Source organism: Sesamum indicum, linkage group LG2 (assembly GCF_026168435.1).
Source record: "Sesamum indicum cultivar Baizhima isolate 11 linkage group LG2, ASM2616843v1, whole genome shotgun sequence".
In the NCBI taxonomy this organism is placed as follows: domain Eukaryota; kingdom Viridiplantae; phylum Streptophyta; class Magnoliopsida; order Lamiales; family Pedaliaceae; genus Sesamum; species Sesamum indicum.
In genome coordinates, this window is record NC_142658.1 from 18,862,846 (window position 1) to 18,883,470 (window position 20,625).

Below are 20,625 nucleotides of genomic sequence, written 5' to 3' on the forward strand. Positions count from 1 at the left end.
TATAAAATGTAAAAGCTTATAAGATATTTCAAATAAATTCAGCCAAACACCCACTTAGGTGTGATTGCTTGTGATCTCTTCTCATTTAATCTCCGGAAGAAACGATATGAAATAAATTTGATTGAGATAAACTTCTTTTTTTAGTATATGATTGATAGTCGATATAATGTGTAAAATCTTCTCAATTTCTTTTTGCAAAACGAAAAAAATTCACGAGACGAGATGAGATGAGTTTTATATGAGAAGCAAGCAAAGCAGATTTAATCCTTTTTCAAAGCTCTTAAACAAAGTTCATACTGGGAAATTTCATCTCAACAAACATACCCTTGTATGGTTTCAATGCAACTGTGAAGACTGACAATGTCCTAAACCTTGATGCCAATTTTGGGTTCAAAGACTAACATGCTTGAATGAGGGAAATGAAATAATCGGTTCGAGTTAAGAACCTTTGCAGCATCTCAAACTAGACAAGAATGCTCAAAAGACAGCAGACAATATCATACATTTCCTTGCAGCAGCTGGGAAGATCACACCAGCAAAATATGGACATTCTTGGAGAGTTTAAGTTGTTAGCAAAGATATGTAATTGATTGTTGATATGTAGCAAGCAAAGTTGAGTATGATGTAGAAATGCCAAGGTTCAGCTACATATTTTGCACGTCTAAACCGAGTAACAGTTATGGAGTTGCAGGCAAGATGAATGATCGAACTAGTGATATAGTGCAAGAAAGAAGTAACAGCATGACAACCTCAAAGACAAGTGTAAGAATGACTAAGAGATCTACTGTTTGGTTCTGCTACATTGTTTCTTAAGAATGCAACACAGAAACAAACTAGGAGTGTTGACGAGGAATGACAAGAAATGTCATGGTCAAAATAAAGTAAAAAGAATGAAGGTTTGTAGTATTAAATAAGTAACTATTGAGGGAAAACATAAAAAATATGCAAACAAGTATACATAGATGTCCAAGTTAGCACAACACCACGTAAAGGGAGACATTAATCTCAAAATCATCCATTGACTAGAATAAAAGGAATAATTCATTATCCTATCCTCAATGGCCAGAGGAAAATATTGCTAGCCTATGACATAAACAAAGGAGAATTGATTAATGGATTTGCGAGACCACAATAGTCAAGAATTTCAAACACGTATCGTGAATACGAAAGTTCAAGGGCTACAAAGTACCGAGCAGATAACTGCAAAAGGCCACAGAATATATACATGAAAAACGGACCAGATGCGGTGGCAATCCAGTTGTGGTTGCCCGGAATGTTCAATCTACCTGATAATCACAAACTTGTTGGTACCGTGTTTTGCCCAGTAAGTCCTCAGGTCAATTGGGTTAGCAAAGTTATAGCCTTCTGCGGCAAGTTTTTCCAAGACCTTCTTAAAAGCACCCTGACTCATCTTTCTTCCAGCAATTCTGGCCCCGCGTCTTTTGGTGCTCATTGGCAATGGATACATCGATATAGTTGTGGTGCAGCAAGCAGACTGCCAACCCCCACATCCCCATCTATAACACTGCTGGGGAGTACCAGTACATGAGCAAACAGGAATCGGTATGCCAGTAATATCCATGTCGATTCCATTTATAACAACTTCCACATTCTTCTTTGCTGTTTTTGCACGTTGAACTGAGGGATTACCATTTTCCTTTGGAGCCGGACCTTTTCTAGGCTTTTTACCTTTTGGAGTTTTTGGGGTTGCAGCAGCTTGTCTCTTTTTGGCAGGGCCACCACCTTCCTTCTTAACATTTGGGTCTTCCATGCTTGGTCTTGTCTCTTTCGTGGTGTCAGGTTGGTGCACCATCGTCATGGAATGATGGGTTCCAGAAGGCTCGGCAAGAACAGGATTATAAGGGTTTCCCGGGAACATATGCAAGAACTTTTCCCGGTGATTTATCCAACTATCTCTCACATAGTCCATGTGTGTGACCGGCGGTTCAGTAACCATGCAATCCCGGGGATGGAAAGCACCATTAGCGGAAACCATTACGGGATTATCACGCCCGGATAGGAAAGGTTTTGTGTCTCGGTCTGCCACAGAAGACATGAGCTGGAGACCGAGATGCCCTTTAAGGGGAGGTTCATAGTAACCCCAATTTCTCAGGCTGTCTTCGTCCATTAAAGCTACAGATCAAGGAAAAGGATACTTCATTCGTTAAGTCATCAAAGAACCTCCATTTCGTTTTTCATTAATATGACAGCCGAAAACGTCAAGAAATCCATGGAGTATATAAAATCATCAAGGTAATAAGGTTTTACAAAATACTGCTTTTCCATGAAGTGATCAATATACCAGCAGATCAAGAAACCAAAAAATTGCTGTTGTTTACAATATAACGATAATGCGGGCATGTGAAATCAGCCAAACAGAGCAGCATTGAGAACCATGACCTTGCAACAGTCATCTAAACTCAAATCAACATAGAATTTCAATTCCGAGTCTTCAAAATATTTACTACTAATAACTATTTCGGGTGAATCGGAGAACTATAACATCGTATTGTAAAGAAGTTCAGAATTAATAGTATGAAAAGACCATCGGAAAACTGAAACAGCCATAAGATCTAAAACATAAAGGGAAACAAGATTAACTTTTTCTTCGTCTCTTTGAAGCCCGAAAAGTAAAATAAACCGAAAAATGACAAATCAAACAGATCCCTTCTAACTTGAAGAAACCCATGAAGGAAAGATGCAGCAATTATCGATAAAATTAAGAAAACACCCGTGAAAGCCAAGATTCCTCTAAAAAAGATTCAATCTTTGACATTTTGGAACAGATCTGAAACACAAATTCACACAATAACAGATCTGCAACAACAATTAGAAGGGCAACGAAACAGAGCAAATCAGAACATCCACCGCATGCAGAGAGATATATATTCAAACTTTTAATCACATAAAATATTCCACATAAAGATAGGAGAGACGGAGAGAGAAAAGCCCAGATAATATATTTTGAGAGAGAGAGAAAGTGAGAAGGAGGGAGAGAGAGAGAAGAGAGAAGAGAGAAGAGAGAGAGAGAACTTACTTGTGGGTAAACAGCTCTTTTAGGTTTTTTTCCTTCTGGAGAGAGAGGAGAGAGGAGAGAGGAGAGAGAATTGAGAGAGAAGAGAGAGAAGAGAGAGAAGATAGAAACCAGAGAGAGAGAGAGAGAGAGAGAGAGAGAGGCCCTCTAAAATTGAGTTTTCATCAAATAGATTTCTACATTTAATAAAAAAAACAAATCTTTGACGCAAATTATATATTTATTAAACTTTGTTGCGCTATAAATATTATTGCTTTTGCTTTCCTCTCTTTCTCATTTATTTCAACTCTATGAAAAAAAAACTCACATAACTCCTTTCTCTTCACTTTCTATAAACTCTTTTTACTATAAACACAACATAATTTATTATTCTTTCTTTAACAAAATAGCAAATAACATTTTCAACTCAAATTCTTATGGAAATAACTAATCTCCCTTTTTATATATATAACACTTAGACCCTTTACAAATTATATTTTCTTTTCAAAAAGTTTTAAGAAATTATACTTACACCCCTTATAAAATTCACTGTTTATACTTGATCCCCTTTCGTTAGAATTTAGACAAAAAACCTCAATGTTATCAAAAAAATTATATTTAGTCAATTTTATCCCTCATTTAACAATCCCGTATAAGAATTTTGTACTTATTAAGAGAAAAAATATAATAATATTAATCGCACTCGCCATATATATATTATATTAATTTATCCCTTTATAAGTAAAATATATATATGAGAATATTAAATTAAGGGCAAAAGATAAAAATTTATGTAATCTTTATTTTGCTAATTTCAATATTTTCCTTCCAAATTCTAATATAAGGGGATCATGTGTAATCAGAAATTTTATGGAGGTATCAAAACTTTTTCAGAAAAAAGTGTAAGTTCACATATTTTTTGCGGTCTAAGTGTAATTAATTCTATATAATATGATGATAGAAATTAATATCATCTATGTAAAACTATATTCTTATTAGTAGTAGTATATATGCTATTTAAAAGATGCAAAATAGAAATAATAACTTTATTTTGTATATGTTCACACAAATTTTGAGTGTGCAAAAAGATATTACAAGTTTGGAAAATATAAATAAATTAATTCATGAACTTAAAGTAAGATGTTACAATATGTGGAAAGCATAGCTGGGAATGGAGATTATTCCCTGATATTTTTCTCAAGTTCGATTTAAAGTCTGAAAGCTTGTTTTGCTGCTTAATTTCCTCTAGATTTGTGGTAGAATTATGGATTATTTTGAAATTTGGTGCCAAGACTTGATTGTTTTGACGCCATGAAAGATGTAAAATCTTTGTTGTTGCAAGATTTCGTTGTGACTGGAAGCATAGAACTTGATTAGTTTTGTGTGTATGGACGTGTTGTATGTTTAGAGTTGGCTTGTCGTCTAACTTGACTGCATGTCTGACTTGACTTATTGTGTGATGTCTTGTTTGGCTTGTCATATGACTTGTTGTCTTCTCGTCTAACTTGATTTTTTATCTGAAATTATTGAAAAACATCAGTCGGAAACTCCTGCCATGATTGCTTTATGAGGTGGCTCCCCATGATTTAATCGGCATTATTTCTTTAATCAAAAGATGAAATCTAAATATTTACTTCTTTTTTTTTATTTTTTAACCTCAGAATTACTTCTACCGAATGTGAACACCACAAACCTTTTGGTGGATCACCCAGGGGCCATACTTAAACATGTATTCGCTTAATTGGGCAATCAAAATAAAGAAATAGTTTTATACTTCATTTGTGGCCAATCCATTTAGGAAAAAGGGGATTTAAAATGAGCTATTTTGAGATTTGGATAATTACAAATACTCTCTCATTATTTGAAAAATTATCAATATTCTTTAATTTTAATAATCGTCTAATAAATAATTCAGTCTGTTAGTCTTCATTAGATTTTTATCCAAATTTTTGTGGTAAATCTACCAAAATGCCTTTGTGGACCACGAATTATAATTTTTTTTATTCTTTAAAATATTTTTAAAAATTTTTATGGACTAAGTGGATAAATTTTTTACATTATTTCAAAGATTTTCATTCACCTTATCTAATTTATTTTAAAACAAATCTTTAGTTTTTCCTAACAAAAGAAAAGAATGCAGCAAGGGCAAAGTTGACAATTTCAAATTTCCATCTAGGATTACATAATTTCATTAAATATCAGGAGATTATTTATAATTTTTTAAATAATAAAAGTATTTTTAATTATATCAAATTTCAAGAGATCGTTGTAATTTACCCTAAAAAAATTGTAAAGCCCAAATTTAGTATAAACTTTAACTTAAAATCTAACTATTAGCCAATTTATTCGAGTTTCTAATTAGTAATTCATCACAAAAATTTCTGTGTCAACAATATGTTTTGAAATAGCATAATTTATGTCCTACACGTACGTATGTATCTTGCAACAATTACTTTATAAAACCAAGCACGAACAATAGTAACACACAACGTTGAGTACAATAAAACATAATATGAGCAATAAAACCTAAAATGACAATTTTGAAATTGTCTATTGTATACATTAGAAAAAGATAATTTTTTGGGTTAATTATATTTTGTTATTCGAATTATGGTCATTTTTATATTTGACATCTACAGTTTTTGCCTAGTCAAACCCTAAAAATAAGGAGGTAATTATCAATTGCTTTGTCCAGCTGGTCTCGTTGATATAGGAGGTTTGTTGGAAATTTTTTAGGGTGACGTAAATTTATTGTCCAAACAAGCACAACATAGATTTGATAATATTCTTAATGGTCATCGACATTCTACTAAAGGTAAGATGTGCAGATGGAGTATTTTGGCAATATTTCCAAAGACATAACCTAATATATTCATGTGCAACAATACTACACCAGATAGAATTTTATGGTGTTTATAGGTGCAAAAGACTCGTATATGATTGTCATCCTATCACTTCATTGGTGGAGAGGTAACGATTCAAAACACAGACTCTTCACCTTCGTATAGAGGAAGCCATGATATGTCCAAATAATTTGGGCACTCTCTATAAATGGTGAGCCTATGACCTATTCATCTTGAAAGATCTACTATTGAATGACAGGACTATTGCCTGACATATTTAGATTTTTGGTCAAATGCAAATGCATTTAAAGGTTCACAATTGCAAACTAATGTAATTATGTCCCACATAGTACAAGTTGAAACTAATCCCGAAACACCATTCGAAATTGTATCACAATACACGTGCATTGACGTTGCTCCTACTAGGTGGAATGATGTATTATGATTCATCAGAAACTTGGTGTCTTTACTATATGCTATAAAATTAGAGGATGTAGTAAGAGCCAAGAACTATAATTGGAGCAGAGTCGTCCTTGCATTCTTATACCATAAATTATGCAATGCTAGCACAGAAGGTAAAACAACAATTGGTAGTGCATCACAGTTACTACAGGTAATATTAACTTTATTGTTGTAGACATATATTTTTTTTAAAAATATTAAAGTAATAGCGCTCATTTATATCTTTTTGCAGATTTTGGACTTGGTTGCGTATTATTCCACTTTGTCTCACTCTTCGTCCGGAACATCTACATATGACCCAAATCCAAAAAAACGTAATCGTTTCCTCCCAATAGCACCATATGATACAACGTGGAACTGTGAGCATAGTTCATCGGACAGTATAAACAACTGTCTGGATCATAAGAGATATACTGGATAAGATACAGGTAGATCAGGTATTTGGTATTTACAACATTATGTATATTTATATAATATTAAATGCATATCAATATACATCGTTGCATTTATTGCAGTTTATTTGACAATTGTATGACATGGACTCGGACCACATTATGGCCTATGCAACTGATTTTAACCCCCCACTGTGGACATCAACACGTCCTTCAATATTCTATGCAATACTGAAAATGCATCATCCCGAACGAGCCCCTCGTCAATTCAGGATGAGGCAAAATATTCAAAATTGCCAAATACTTGAAACATGAGTCTGCATCAAATATCCCGTAAATCGCGTATCGACGCAGATTGGCACCTGCTACACATACAATACGTCACTTGATGACATAGATGATATGAAACGCTGGTACAAAAAACAATCCATTTCCAACGGAAGAGATACAGAATGTGGATATTGGAAACAGTACAACATAACATGTCATTCCGTTGTTCATCTATTGACAGGCTTATGGACAACGGGTATCAACCTCGAGATGCGTTCACATTGCAAATTGTAGTATGTTATATAATAAAATATACTTTATTTTAAATATATATTTTTTACATTAAAATTCATTATTTCTACTTTCTTCAGTGTGAACAGATACAATCTCTTCAATTAAGTTGTCAACCTAGCACTAGATATGGAAGAGTACAACCAATTGGTGGACTGATTTGATAACACATTTCAAAATCTTGTTGAGTTCATCAATCAACCACAACAAAATGAAACGACATCCGAGAATACCCCTACCACGTCCCATAGTAAAGGAGAAATTGTAGCCGAATGTCTATTGCTTCAGTTGAATGTGATAATGTTGGAGTGGTTATAGCTGACACTTCTACCGTGTATACACCTTAAGGTTATTAATATGCCTCAACTGCCATAATAAGATGATTGGTTTCAATCAGCTCCATACATGCCATGCCATGCAGAAGCTTATTCTTCACATGTTGATCTTGACCCTGTCCTTAACATTAATTAACCATATGCACTAGGATATAACGTTTCAACAATGCCATTTTCATCGTTTAGTGCATATTGTGATTGTCTGAAATCCAATGCTATAACATTATAAAGTCGGTTGCACATGAATGCCAATTATGATGATAATGAGCCAACACATCATGTGGATGAGGAAATAAGAAGATCTCGACATCAAGCCACATGCGCAATTGTGGGACAGGAAATCATTTTTAACATTTGTGATTATTGTAATATTTGTAACAATTGATTGTAGTTTTTTTAATTAATAAATTGTTAACTTTATTATGATTATAATTAGAAAAATATTAAATTTATAATTAAATAATTATAACATATAATAATAAATATATTTAAGAAAATTGAAACCGTGGACCCGATCCACGACTTCGAATCATGGATGTTGTCCACGACTCATCCTTTTTAAGAAAATTTTTCCCAAGTCGTAGACAAGGTCCACAACTTGTAATAAAAATATTATACCATTTAGTAAAAATATATATCCATAACTTGTAATATTTTTATTATACCATTTAAAAAAATTATATTGTTATTATAATATAAAAGTGAATAAGCCCACATATAGGATGTGCCACAAATTAAAAATATATATTATTGTTCTTTATGAGTTTGTTTTATGTAAATTTAGTAGCAGATCTTACGCCCCAAACAGCACCAAAGAAATGACTAAAGTCTAAAGACGAAGACTTTAAAGCTTTCTCAAGATCCACCTATTTTCTCTCTAATAACACATTCTCTTTGACTTTAAACTCAACTTTTTCTCTATTTGTGCTACAGATTCAGAACAAGCAAGGGTCAGTGTTTCAGCAAGTCTAGATATTCTATCCTAATCAAGAAGCTGGTAATCATGCTGACATCTGCTCACAAAACACTGACCAAACTCAGAAGCAAAACTCTCATTCCAGGAAATTCTAACCCAGTCGAGTTTTGTCAAATCTAAACTAATTATATAATAAGTATAACTCATTTATCATGTAATTATTGTATAATTGACCAATCACAATTCTAGTGCATCATACTTACTATTTGATGGGTTTGGTCGCCCCAAACTAAATTTGTATAAGACTTTCCCAATCAAACATGAAACAAGAACAACCACATCTCTGTTTTCACTTTCTCTTATTGGCAAAGCAATGACAAAACATGTCTGGTTCAGCAGCTCAACTTCTTAAACCAAAAGAAAAGGTGTAACTACACAGAAATCATTAACTCTGAAATCCCATAACTTCACAACTTTTGAATCAATGTAATTCATGCATTAGACTAAGAATCACGGGGAATAATCATGTGAATGCATCAAATGAAATTACATACATCCTCCAATGTATAATAATGGTACATGTTGTTTATGTACATTTTCACACACTGGAAGAAAATCTGATCAGCTTTGCTTCTCTCAACTTCAAACCAAAACCCATTTTCAAGATTTGCCAATCAGAATTAAGTGTAAATGGATCATTCATTCTTATTAAACAAGAGCATTGATGTTGACGCTGCAAAAATTCTTGAAATTCACTTGCTGAAAACTCCAAGTAGATTTTGGAAGCGTCAATATCAGCACCCAACTTTTTCTTGATCAAAAATCAAAGATTCACATGTTTCTTCCCTCTCTTTACAAATTAACCAAGAACCAGAAAAAGTAATCCCAATCCGAAATACGAAATTCTTTTTTACCTTTTGTTTTTTTTTTTTCGTTTTCTGTGGCAGATCTCTTTTTCTTATTTTTGGAATTGAAAGTCTGGATAACCTCAATCAAATTACCTGTTAATCACTCCCCATGGCTTCGGCAACGGAAGCCAGCTTCTGTAGATTCAGCTTCACAACAGTATCAGCAAAGAGGCGCGTGTCCTCCTCCGTGTTCCCCTCCGGCACATCCACCACATACGATTCCAAGACGACGGTCAAGATCCCGACCCCACGACGCTCCACCTCATGCACGGTGGTCACAGACCTGTAATTCCTCAGCCTATGGTCCCCGCCGATGATGCTGAAGCCCGTCACGCGCCGCTCGTCGTCCAGTATGTCGAGCCTCTCGGTGCTAGTGGCCGCCGGCAACCCCGAGATGACGCTGACGTCCCTCAGGTCCCCGACCTTCAAGCTGAAGCCCTCCCTGACGCTGCAGCTCTTGATGAAGTGCTTGTACGTCTGTGGCTTGTCGAACCGTCGCACAATCGACCAGACCTCTTTCGCCGGCGCGTTGACGATTTGCGCCAGTAGGGAAGAGCATTGGCCTGAGTTGACCCCGTAGTTGTGGAACTCAGTGACCACGGGCTTTAGATCCTCGAACTCTTCCTGGCTCAACCCTGATGGAACTGTTAGATGGTGGGCCGTCATCAACTCCTCCTCCGCCTCCGCCGTCGCCGCCGAATCTTGGTTTGGTTGTTCAGCTGTCGGATTCGTAGCTTCAACTTTTTCCATGGGAGAGATGATAGGGGTTTCTACTCTTTTTTTCTTTTCTTTTTTAAATTTATTTAATTTTTAATGAGAATGAAAGTGAGAGAAAAGGAAGGGAGTTGAAATTGGGTATTTATTATATTTGGTGGGTGTGTGTTGAAGGGGCAAAATGGGAAATAAAGATTTGGCGTAATTATTGTGAATATATATATAATTGCAATAATGGAGAAGTGGGTGGGAACGTACAAATATTAAAATACCACTTGTGGTATTTACTATTTAGGCCCCCCTTGTGTTGGACTTTGGGCTCCCACATCCTCAATCCTAACTCTAATATATATACATATATATATATATATATTTTGGATAATCACACTTTCTCGTTTTTTAAATTTAATCGAATTTATTGATATTAATATAAAATATTAAAAAAAAATTATATTAGTCTCGAATTGAGTTATTGCTTACTTATTATAAGTTAAATAATTTTTTTTATAATCAAATTATCATCATACATCTTCACACGTTAATACATGTGAAAAAGTATATCTTCACAGTTATAAGGATTGTTTAATCCAAAAAAATATATTTGACATGTAATAAATTAGTAATCAGTCAAATGAAAGTAAATATCAATTCTCATTTATTTTTTTTTAATGTCAGCAAATTCAATGAATTTTCACTAACGATGGACGTATTTGTTAGACGGAAACAAATCTCAGATGTGCTAGATGTAATTTTTCAAACTATAGAAAATTTACGTGTAATCACACAAAATCTCAAGAAAGGAGAGTGTAATTATCCCTATTTTTATTAATGTTAATTACATTTAGACTCCCTCTTAAACTATGAAATCAGATTTTTCTTTAAAAAAAATTAAAATTATACTTGCACTCCCTCCGAAAATTTTTCATTTACACCTGACTCCCTTTTGTTAGGATCTGGACAGAAGATACTAACGCCAATAAAAGAAATTACATAAACTTTCAATTTTATCTTTCTTTTAATATTTTTATGTATATTTTTGTATTATTATATCTTTTTCTTATAAATATAAAATTATTATATCAAAATTAAAATTTATAAATAATCAAAGAATAATACAGAATGAAGAATAGAGATGGCAATAGGTGGGGGGCGTGGAGCGAATTAAAACTCGGGCCAACCCGATTAAGATTTCAAACCCATCCTAAATAAGATGGAATTTTCTTTTATTTTGAAAAAAGAACACATAAGAAAATTGTAAACTCTGAGGAAACAAAAGATTGAAATAAAAAAAATTAAGAAGTTGTAGGATCAAAATGCTACCTAGAGAGTTAAAAGACAAAATAACAAGCCACGAGGAATAGTAGCTATAATTTTAAAAGGTCATGTGAGACGCACATGCATTGTTCCAGTGAACAAAAGAATTGAAATCATAAAATTTAAAAAAAAATAGGACTAAAATGCTATCCTAAAAAATTAAACAAAGAATGCGCCAAATTATCTAAGTTATGGAACCAAAAATGCATTTAAGCCTAAATATATTATATGCAATCGAACTTGGTTGTGGAGACGAGGTCATGAGTCCATCCTTCCTCCGATACTTTGAGGTTCGAGAATAATATAAAAATATAAAGCCAGAGTCATCCCCAGAGACACTCCAACACCTAAGATAGCTAACGGGCCTAATAAAAGAGTCTAACTGAATAATAAGAAATCAAGTTTTTAAAATTGCATATATTAAAATACACATAGGGCTTCATCCAATTTGAGCACTTGAGATCATCTGTGCTTGTCCGAGATGATAATGGGCTCGCTTCATGAGTTATTCCTCTTGCCACTTGGCCCTCGAAATGATGTTTATACCTTTGGGCTATCCAAGCCCAAATGTTGAGTCGTTATACAAACGCCCATATCAGTATTGTATGATTATTTAGCATCAAATTTGATTTGAATAAAAAATTTTATTGAATAGTAAATAATACTACAGATTTGAGGGGTCGATTGGCCCTCGAGCACATATATGAGTTGAGAAAGTGAATCTTGAAATTGTGGAGTCTATTTGGAGGAATTAATCATTTTGCATTTAACCAGAATAAATAATAAAACTATAATTTTGCCGGTAGAGTTGATAATTCTAGATCATCATTCAAGAATTACATAATTTTATCAAACAATAGGGGGTATTGATAATTTTTCAAACAACGAGAGAGTTTTTGTAATTATGACGAATATCATCAAGAAAGCTTATTGTAATTTAACCTGAAACAAATTATGTCTTTTGAGAAATATGTTAAATAATAAAATGAAAAAAAAAGTGAAAAAATTATTTCAAATTACATAAACACCTGTACATAAAATTAAAATTTAACCTCCACTCAAAACAAAATTTCCATGCATGGTAGTTGGCCAAGAACGTTGCATTGTGTCTAAATTATAACCCTGACCCTAATGTGCTTCCCACCTTTACCTTAGAAATTGCCGCAACACTCATGGTATGTTTCAATTTTAAATTTTACCAAATTAAAATTAAAACATAAGCAAAATATTTAGAACATATACCACAAATTAAAATCACATCCAAAAAAAACAAAGAAAAACAGAAAAACTATGCATGATGCTTCAACGCAGATTGAATTTTCTATTTAAAATCCTGTTGCACATATATTTTATTTATATATATATTACATACGTACCTGAACAATATTTTTACATAAATATGATAAATATTGACAATATATGTTAATTAAAATAGAAGATGCGATACTTACGTTGATTTTGCAGCAGATCATGCAGATAGTGAGCTGTTTCCATAAACTCACACCTCCATTCATTCATGTTTTTCTATATTCACTGGCACCATGCGTGTGAACCAAGTGCAATATCTATATGTGAATATAAACCTAAGTTCATTACAACCTTAGCCCTCTTTTACCTCAGAAAATGTCTCAATTGGACCTGAGTGGGTGCAAGAAGAGGAAGAGGGGAGAAAGGGTGTTCAAGTTCAAGGTGTTCGGAGAAAGAGGCTACCCGGCGGAGTTGAACGGCTTGACGTTTCAAGAGAATGTGAGAGCCCTTTTGGAGTATGGGCAGGTGGAGAGTGGTGTGTGTGGGGAGATGGCGAGCTGGTCGTTTCAGCTGGAGGTTCGTCGCCATCCGTTGCTGCATTTGTTTCTGTTTGTTGTGGAAGAGCCCATTGAGCTGTCGCTTGAGCTGCGTTGCAAGCATTGTCAGTATATAGGTAGAGTGAATTTTAGTACTATATATATGTTGATCTTGTGTGTTTTGATAATATCAGATTATATGTGTGTTGATGATGCATGTTTGTAGTAGAAATTTGGAGACTTCTTGAGATCTTAATGGGATGGTTAAGACATGAGACGGAATAATTCATTTGACGACGAGGATATGCGTCATGTATTAGTCTGAGTAACAGAAGATGTCGTTACATAATTTGTGTAAGGAAATTACTTGAACTAACTGAGTTTAATGCTGTGTACTTCAATTGATATTATGTTCTAGGAAACAATAAATGAGGATGTAGATTGGGGTGTTTGAAATCACTTACATAGGATCTAACTGCTTAAATTAAATTGATTTAAACTAAAAGATATAAGCATACTAACTTCGGCAGTCTATCGATAAAATTATAAATACTAAGCTATTTTTCAAGACCCTCCAACTTTAATTAATTTTTCACTTTTTTATTTTTATATTTCAAACACCCCAACTTTTACGGTTTAATTTACAATTTTATATACAACTTATTTTCACAACAACACAGAAGCTATTCCAAACACCCCTAGACAGTGTAATTCTTAGATCGATATTAGACATGTTCTAGTGAGCGGATTCATTCAAGAATGTTGGATTATAGGAGGGTGAGTTAGGTATGTTTCTGGTATGAAGAGGGGTATGTAATTGATCATTAATTATATGACTAGGTTGACTATGTTGTTTTCGCTGATTAAAATGTAGCTCAGGCTGGGGGCACCACATGATCTGCAATAAGAAGTACCATTTCCTGCTGCCATCCAAGTCTGGTTCAGCTGAATATTGTAAGTCCAATGTGATTGAATTGCAGGGAGAGGGTCACAGCCTGCATGGTGTCTTCCACTCTAATGGCTTTGGTCATTTGCTCTGCATCAATGGGTCTGAATCTGGGTCAGACTTGCCTGGTTACCAAATCATGGAGTTTTGGGATCGTCTCTGCTCGGGGTTGGGAGCCAGGTTTGTATATAGGTATCGACTGTCAATGGAGATTAAGACATATATACCTTGTAATTAACATTTATTTCGTCTAATGTTGTAGGAAAATGAGCTTGAAAGATGTTGCAAAGAAGAAAGGCATGGATCTAAGGTTGCTCCATGCAGTAGCCTATGGCAAACCATGGTTCGGCCATTGGGACTACACGTTCGGGCGTGGAAGCTATGGAGTTAGCCAAGAAATGTACCAAAATGCTGTAAAAGCCATCCAAAACATTCCCTTAAGCCTGATAGCCCATCAACCTGGATATCAAAGTTTTCAACAAAATGACATCCAAATTCTATTGCCTAGGTACCAACTCTTGTCGGGACACTCCTTGATCACCGTAGGCGACCTGTTCCATTTCATGTTGGAGCTCAAATTCCGAATCCCCAAAGAGTGCAGCAGCATTGGTTCTAACTATCCAGGAATCATGTCGGATGCATCGTGCAGATGGTCTCCCAAGCGCGTTGAGATGGCCATTCATGTGGTCGTTGAGGCCTTGAAACGAGCTGAGTACCGTTGGGTGTCTAGACAACATGTACGTGATGTAGCACGTGCTTACATTGGCGACACGGGCTTGCTGGATTTCGTGCTCAAGTCATTAGGGAACCACATGGTGGGGAAATACTTCGTGCGTAGGTGCCTGAATCCGGTCACCAAAGTGTTGGAGTATTGCTTGGAGGACGTCTCCCGGCCGTTCCCCAAGCAAGAAGCAGCTTTCCCAATTAGTGAACCAAGATTGAAACCTCAGCAGACGATCTCTCGGGCACAACTCGTCAAGGACATGTTCTGCATGTACAAAAACATCCTCGGAAACCATAATGTGATAACCAACACTCGAGTGCTAGGTACAATTCCGATGGCTGCAAGAGTCATTCTTGATTCCAAGCACCTCGTTAAAGAGTACTATTCTGGCGAGACGTCAAAGAATTATGAAACAAACAAGCAAACCATATACTGCTCCGTTATCTTAGCGAACGGCGGGACATCAACAGGGCCGGACGAGGTAGCAACACCGTACCATCGTTTCGTGTTGAGAAACAATGCAGCATTCGACGAGCTGAGGTGTGAAGTGGAGAAGACGTTCAGAGAAATTTATTTCGGACTGAGGAACTTTATAGCAGAATCAGTGAGAAACATGAACTTCAAGGGGTCGGACTTGGTGTTTAAGACGGTTAAACCGGGCAGTAAAATCGCATTTGAGGGGAAGCAAGAAGGCACCTACGGTGTGATATGTGAAGGGCTAATGGCTGTGGACTGCGTTTGCGGTGCTAAGGACGACGACGACGGTGAGAGGATGGTGAGCTGTGATGTATGTCAAGTTTGGCAGCACACTCGGTGTGTGCAAGTGCCTGAGGACGATGAAATTCCTAATGTGTTTGTGTGCAGCGCTTGCGAGAAACATATCTTGAGTTTCCGCTCTTTACCTTAGTGTATGTTTCTATGTTGTTATGATCACTTTTGGATTGGCATTAAAGTATGTACGATGTTTATGTTTAGTTCTTGAATGGTGATTTTTAACGAGAATGCGGTTGATCTAAAGCTTTTTTACATGAATCAGGTATTAAGAAACTAGGCTCATTATGTATGTATTTGTTCTTGGTACGTTTCTGAGATGGTCCAATGGGGAAAGTCTAGTTCGGACCGAGTTTCATCGTTTTTGAATCATTATATGATAAGTGTAATATATATATTTATTATATGATTACTATACAGTTCAGTGAGAGTGACTAATCACATATTAAATTGGTGTATTTCACTTATCTTGTGATTGATTTGATTTAGACCAACTTAATTTGAATAAGAATTTTCGTGAGGTTGTTTTTCACTATTGAAAGTTTTCTTTTGAGTACTATTTGAAAAATTATCTCACCTCAATAGAAGAGATATTGTTTTTAACCATGGTTAAGAATAAAAAATTACGGCTGATACTAATTAATTATGATTGTGCAACAACTATTAACCATTGTTTTTGCAAGTAAAACCATAACATATGCTATAGCTAGAAACTAGGTGACATAGAGTCACATTTCTTGAGGTTTTGGTATAATTACAAATGCCTTCTTATTGTTTGAGAAATTATAAATTGCCCCCTGGTTTATCGTACGTCTAACGACGAGCTTATTTCGTTAGCTTCCATCTAACCGACCAAAATACCCTTTTGAATTACGAATTTTAAAAACTCTATATATTTTTTAAAATTTTCTAAAATATTTTATAGACTAATATGCACTATAAATTATTTAATGTATCCAACCCTCAATTTTTCATATTCTTTTAATTTTTTTTTATTTTTAAAAAATTCAGGGAGGATAGAGTAGTTATATTCACCTCATTGTCTAGGGACTACATAATTATTTTTCATTCAAGGGGGGTATTTATAATTTTAGAAATACTAATAGGGTATTTGTAATTTTGCGAAATCTCAAGGGGGGTATTTATAATTTTATTGTTTTTGGGAATTACCCTCTTCTAATTTTTTTAGCAATTTACCCCCCAATATTTTTTGAAATGTATAAATTTACCCCCCTCTTTTTTTAAAATGAAGTAATTTACTTACCCAAAAGAAAATAAGTTGTTTCATTTTAAAAAACACAGGAGAATAAATTACTATTTTTTTTCATAAGGATATAATTTATTCATTTGCAATATCATAAAAGACATATTGCATTAAACTTATTCCTTATGTTTGGATTCGTGTATTTTGAATGTTTTGTTTCGTGTTTTTATAGAGGTGGCCAATCACAACTTTTGCGTTGTTTTTTCTGAGTTCTTTTTTGAATTATGAATAAATATTTTTTAAATAATTAATTTTTAGACAATAATTATTTTTTGAAAAAATAATTAACTTATTGGCATGGTGCAATTGATTTGAATCCGTACTATTTATTAAATATGAGATCTTAAAAAATAAACTAACTTTTGACTATATCTGTTAATTTTTACTAAAATATCTTTCAATAACTTATTTTTGGGGTAAACTAATAAACCATTCTTTCAATTTTTATCTAATCATGAAGGCTTTAATAAAAATTATTTAAGAAAATATCAATTTTGATACAAATGTTTATTTTATTTTATTATTCATTACAGGTGAAAAAGCAAATGTTGTTACAAAATCATAAATTCCAGGATTGAAAAGTGAAAGCGATAAATTATTATTTCTTGAATAAATCGGTCACAATCGTCAAATATTGAATATTTATATCTAACAATTATCGACAACCATAACAATCATATACTAATAATCAATATCGAATAATTAAATTTAATCAACAACTACTTTTAAATAAACAAACACCGACTAATAAAGTCATGAGGCATCAATTTCAGCAATTAAACTAAAAATCATTAGCGTCACTGACTTAGTTACAAGACGACAATCGCCACCCCTCCTAACATACGATACTAAATTACAAATTCCCCCATACTTAACTACCTGATCTTAAACAGATGGAATGACAGGAAATAATAATTAATGAAGAAAGCAACAGTTTTGTCTGGGTCGTAAATTATGAGAACATCGTTTCCATAGTACATATGTGTAATGACATCTTGCTAATCACTAATTGCCGCTCCTCTCCAACTTTCCACCTCACAGCTTTCTCATTGCCATTTCCATCACTTTACAAACATTACAGACAAATTCTAACATCAAGTTTTTTTCTTATACATTAAAATGACATGTATGGTTTTTGACATAATTAAAATTGACCAAAGACGAATTGACACGTGTTACATATTAGTTTATACCTCTTTTAAAATTCTGATTGAAAGAAGTATCATACCTCTAATTAAATAAATAACACTTTTTTGTTGGAAAATATTTGGTCATGTACAAATTGATTTCAGTAATTTTAAAATTTTGATAATTTTCATTATTATTTGATCAATTTGGAAGGAAAATTTTCTATATAGTCTAATTAAGAAACTTTAGTTTTGTAACTTAAGGGACATTGGCATTTTTAGTCTTGAACCAGGGGAGCAGGCATTTTGAGTCCTGCATGAATTGGTTTACAAGACTTAAATTACAAATTAATTGGATTATACGAAAGTCACTTGCAATTTTTCGGTCAAATATGCGCCTCCTTGGTGTGAGATCTCAAGCTCGCAATACTGGTCCCAAATATTGAAGTGGTCCCTAAGAAGAAAGAACCACGCCAGGCTAGCCAGGATCATCTCCGACTAAGACCTTTCGATGCTTAAGTCAGTTCGAGTTTAAGATAGAAAGAAAGCGACCTCAAGTAATAAATGATGTAGAAATCATTAAATGCATCTTACCATAAATGCTCTGAATGGAGGGTAGTTATACGCCCAAATACACTTCACCAACTGGGTCACGTGGCTTCATCTTAAGGTCTCTGTTATCAGAGATTGTGTGGTAAGGGTGACGTACCAGTCAGCCAAGTTTGGACGACGGGCTGGTGAAACGGGTCGAATAATGCGACCCATTCTGACCCAACTTTATCTGCGCGAATCTTGTGGTATTTTTGGCATTTTTCATCAGTATTAAAAGACACCTACTTAAATAATTGATCAAAATTTGATCCGACCATCATCTTTTTGGATGAATCATTGATGTAACACGAAATTCAATATACTCAATTTTTGCTTAATGGTTAAGATTGAACAAGTTTAATATTATGGGTTTGAGTTTTTTTTAATGTGATTGTTCTCTCTTTATAAGAATTTATTGCAATATGTTTTACAGTAGTAAGTTATATTGATGTACTCGTTAGTTGCTCAATTATTGAAATAGTAATATAATTATCGTTTAAAAAAGAAATCGTAAATCCATTCAATTTACGATCATTGACATTCCCCATCCAATCAAAATACAAGATCTAAAACAAGGAGAGACTATACTGCAGCATGGATCAATCCTCAGGGTTTCCCTTCAAGCCATGAACATTGATATCAGCGTGGAAGATGAAGTGATGAATGGACAGAAGAAATCGCACAGGCAATGCATCCGACAAGAAGGAATGTTGTGGGGACATAAATCACTGTAAGAAAATCCTGCAACTTTGGTATGCGGTCCCCTGCGTACTTCTTGATGTCCATTGTTGCCCCAAACGCTGCTCCAGCCCCCGTTGCCAGCAGCACTGTCATCGCCTGCCATTCCCCACTTAAAACATCAGTCGTTCAAAGGACTACGGATAAAATTTGACAAGGATAAAATTAACATCTTTTCAGATATAGATTCAATGTGAATAAAAAATGTCCAAACAGATCGATTAAGAATCCACATGTTTTTATACAGGTTACTTGTGGACCCTGTCACGATTATATCCACGTCGTGTGTATAAAATATTTTCTTAAATAAAAATGTGGATAACAATAATCTTTATACACGTGGTGTATATATATAAAAAATGGAACAGAAAATGCACTAGAAATTACAATAAAAAATCCAATTCAGAGGGGACGTACCTTGTCGGCGTAGAAATTGAACTTGAGGAAGCCATAGCTTGTAATCAGATGCTTCTTCTTTAGCATGAAGTATAGTGCAAATGGGATTTGCAGCAAGGTGTAGCCAATTCCAAATACCGTGACATAAAACATGTACCTGATCATGGTATATACATCACATACGAATACGTAGATGAAATAATAAGTAGTTGATTGTGGTGTACGTACTTGTAAGAACGGAAATCCTTGTAAGTAAGGACATAGCCATTGTCGAAGGATTTGTCGTTGGTCTTGAGAACAACAACAGAAATGATGAGAGAAAGCAAGGTGAGGAGTCTTGCAGTGAGTGCTGTAACTGGGAACTTGGAACCAACACCAACACCATCACCACTACCCTTATCATCGTACTCCACACCCACAGGCATTTTCATTATTTTCTTACTGCTATCACAATTCACAATCCTTAATTATGCTTCCTCTCTCTCTCTATAAATATATATATAGTGACCACGACGCGCTTTTGGAATATTTTAATTCTTTTGTAAATATTATGAAAATTCTTGGAAATCAAATGACATAAACATATGACACTAATATATATATATATATATGTATTATTTTTGTATGCTTCAAAAAAATATATAGATTATTTTCTATACTGTAAATCACTACATCTTAAAAAATTATGGTAAAACAATGTTTGTCTACTAATACCAAACAATTGATGCGAAGATTTAAATTTTGACGACAGTTAATCAAAGTTTGCTATGGTGTTTTGGCTATGGCCAAAACTTACGTTGGTGAAAAATCTATCACTATGTTTGGT

At 34.3% G+C, this 20,625-nt stretch overlaps 4 protein-coding genes across 5 annotated transcripts; 1 reads left to right on the forward strand and 3 right to left on the reverse strand.

Moving 5' to 3' along the window:
• Positions 1–999: 999 nt before the first annotated feature.
• Positions 1,000–3,196, reverse strand: LOC105156158 (protein BASIC PENTACYSTEINE1-like). The gene is made up of 2 exons (XM_011072216.3): positions 3,038–3,196; positions 1,000–2,133 (listed from the first exon to the last, which is right to left on the reverse strand). Exon 2 carries the CDS (start codon positions 2,126–2,128, stop codon positions 1,283–1,285), a length of 846 nt encoding a protein of 281 aa, XP_011070518.1. The 5' UTR covers positions 2,129–2,133; positions 3,038–3,196; the 3' UTR covers positions 1,000–1,282.
• Positions 3,197–6,758: 3,562 nt separating this feature from the next.
• Positions 6,759–10,264, reverse strand: LOC105156159 (abscisic acid receptor PYR1-like). 2 transcript variants are annotated; one of them, XM_011072217.3, is made up of 2 exons: positions 9,524–10,264; positions 6,759–7,072 (listed from the first exon to the last, which is right to left on the reverse strand). In XM_011072217.3, the coding sequence occupies exon 1, from the start codon at positions 10,178–10,180 to the stop codon at positions 9,527–9,529; it is 654 nt and encodes a 217-aa protein (XP_011070519.2). In that variant the 5' UTR covers positions 10,181–10,264; the 3' UTR covers positions 6,759–7,072; positions 9,524–9,526. The 2 variants fall into 2 exon arrangements, with proteins under 2 accessions (XP_011070519.2, XP_088734003.1); XM_088877877.1 differs by having other exon boundaries at positions 6,759–7,075.
• A 2,817-nt stretch (positions 10,265–13,081) lies between these two features.
• Positions 13,082–15,819, forward strand: MS1 (RING/FYVE/PHD zinc finger superfamily protein). Its single transcript, XM_011072410.3, has 3 exons — positions 13,082–13,379; positions 14,122–14,368; positions 14,451–15,819. The coding sequence occupies exons 1-3, from the start codon at positions 13,082–13,084 to the stop codon at positions 15,817–15,819; spliced, it is 1,914 nt and encodes a 637-aa protein (XP_011070712.1).
• A 3,300-nt stretch (positions 15,820–19,119) lies between these two features.
• Positions 19,120–20,276, reverse strand: LOC105156160 (CASP-like protein 4D1). Its single transcript, XM_011072218.3, has 3 exons — positions 20,028–20,276; positions 19,821–19,956; positions 19,120–19,502 (listed from the first exon to the last, which is right to left on the reverse strand). The coding sequence occupies exons 1-3, from the start codon at positions 20,228–20,230 to the stop codon at positions 19,305–19,307; spliced, it is 537 nt and encodes a 178-aa protein (XP_011070520.1). The 5' UTR covers positions 20,231–20,276; the 3' UTR covers positions 19,120–19,304.
• Between the last annotated feature and the right edge of the window lie 349 nt (positions 20,277–20,625).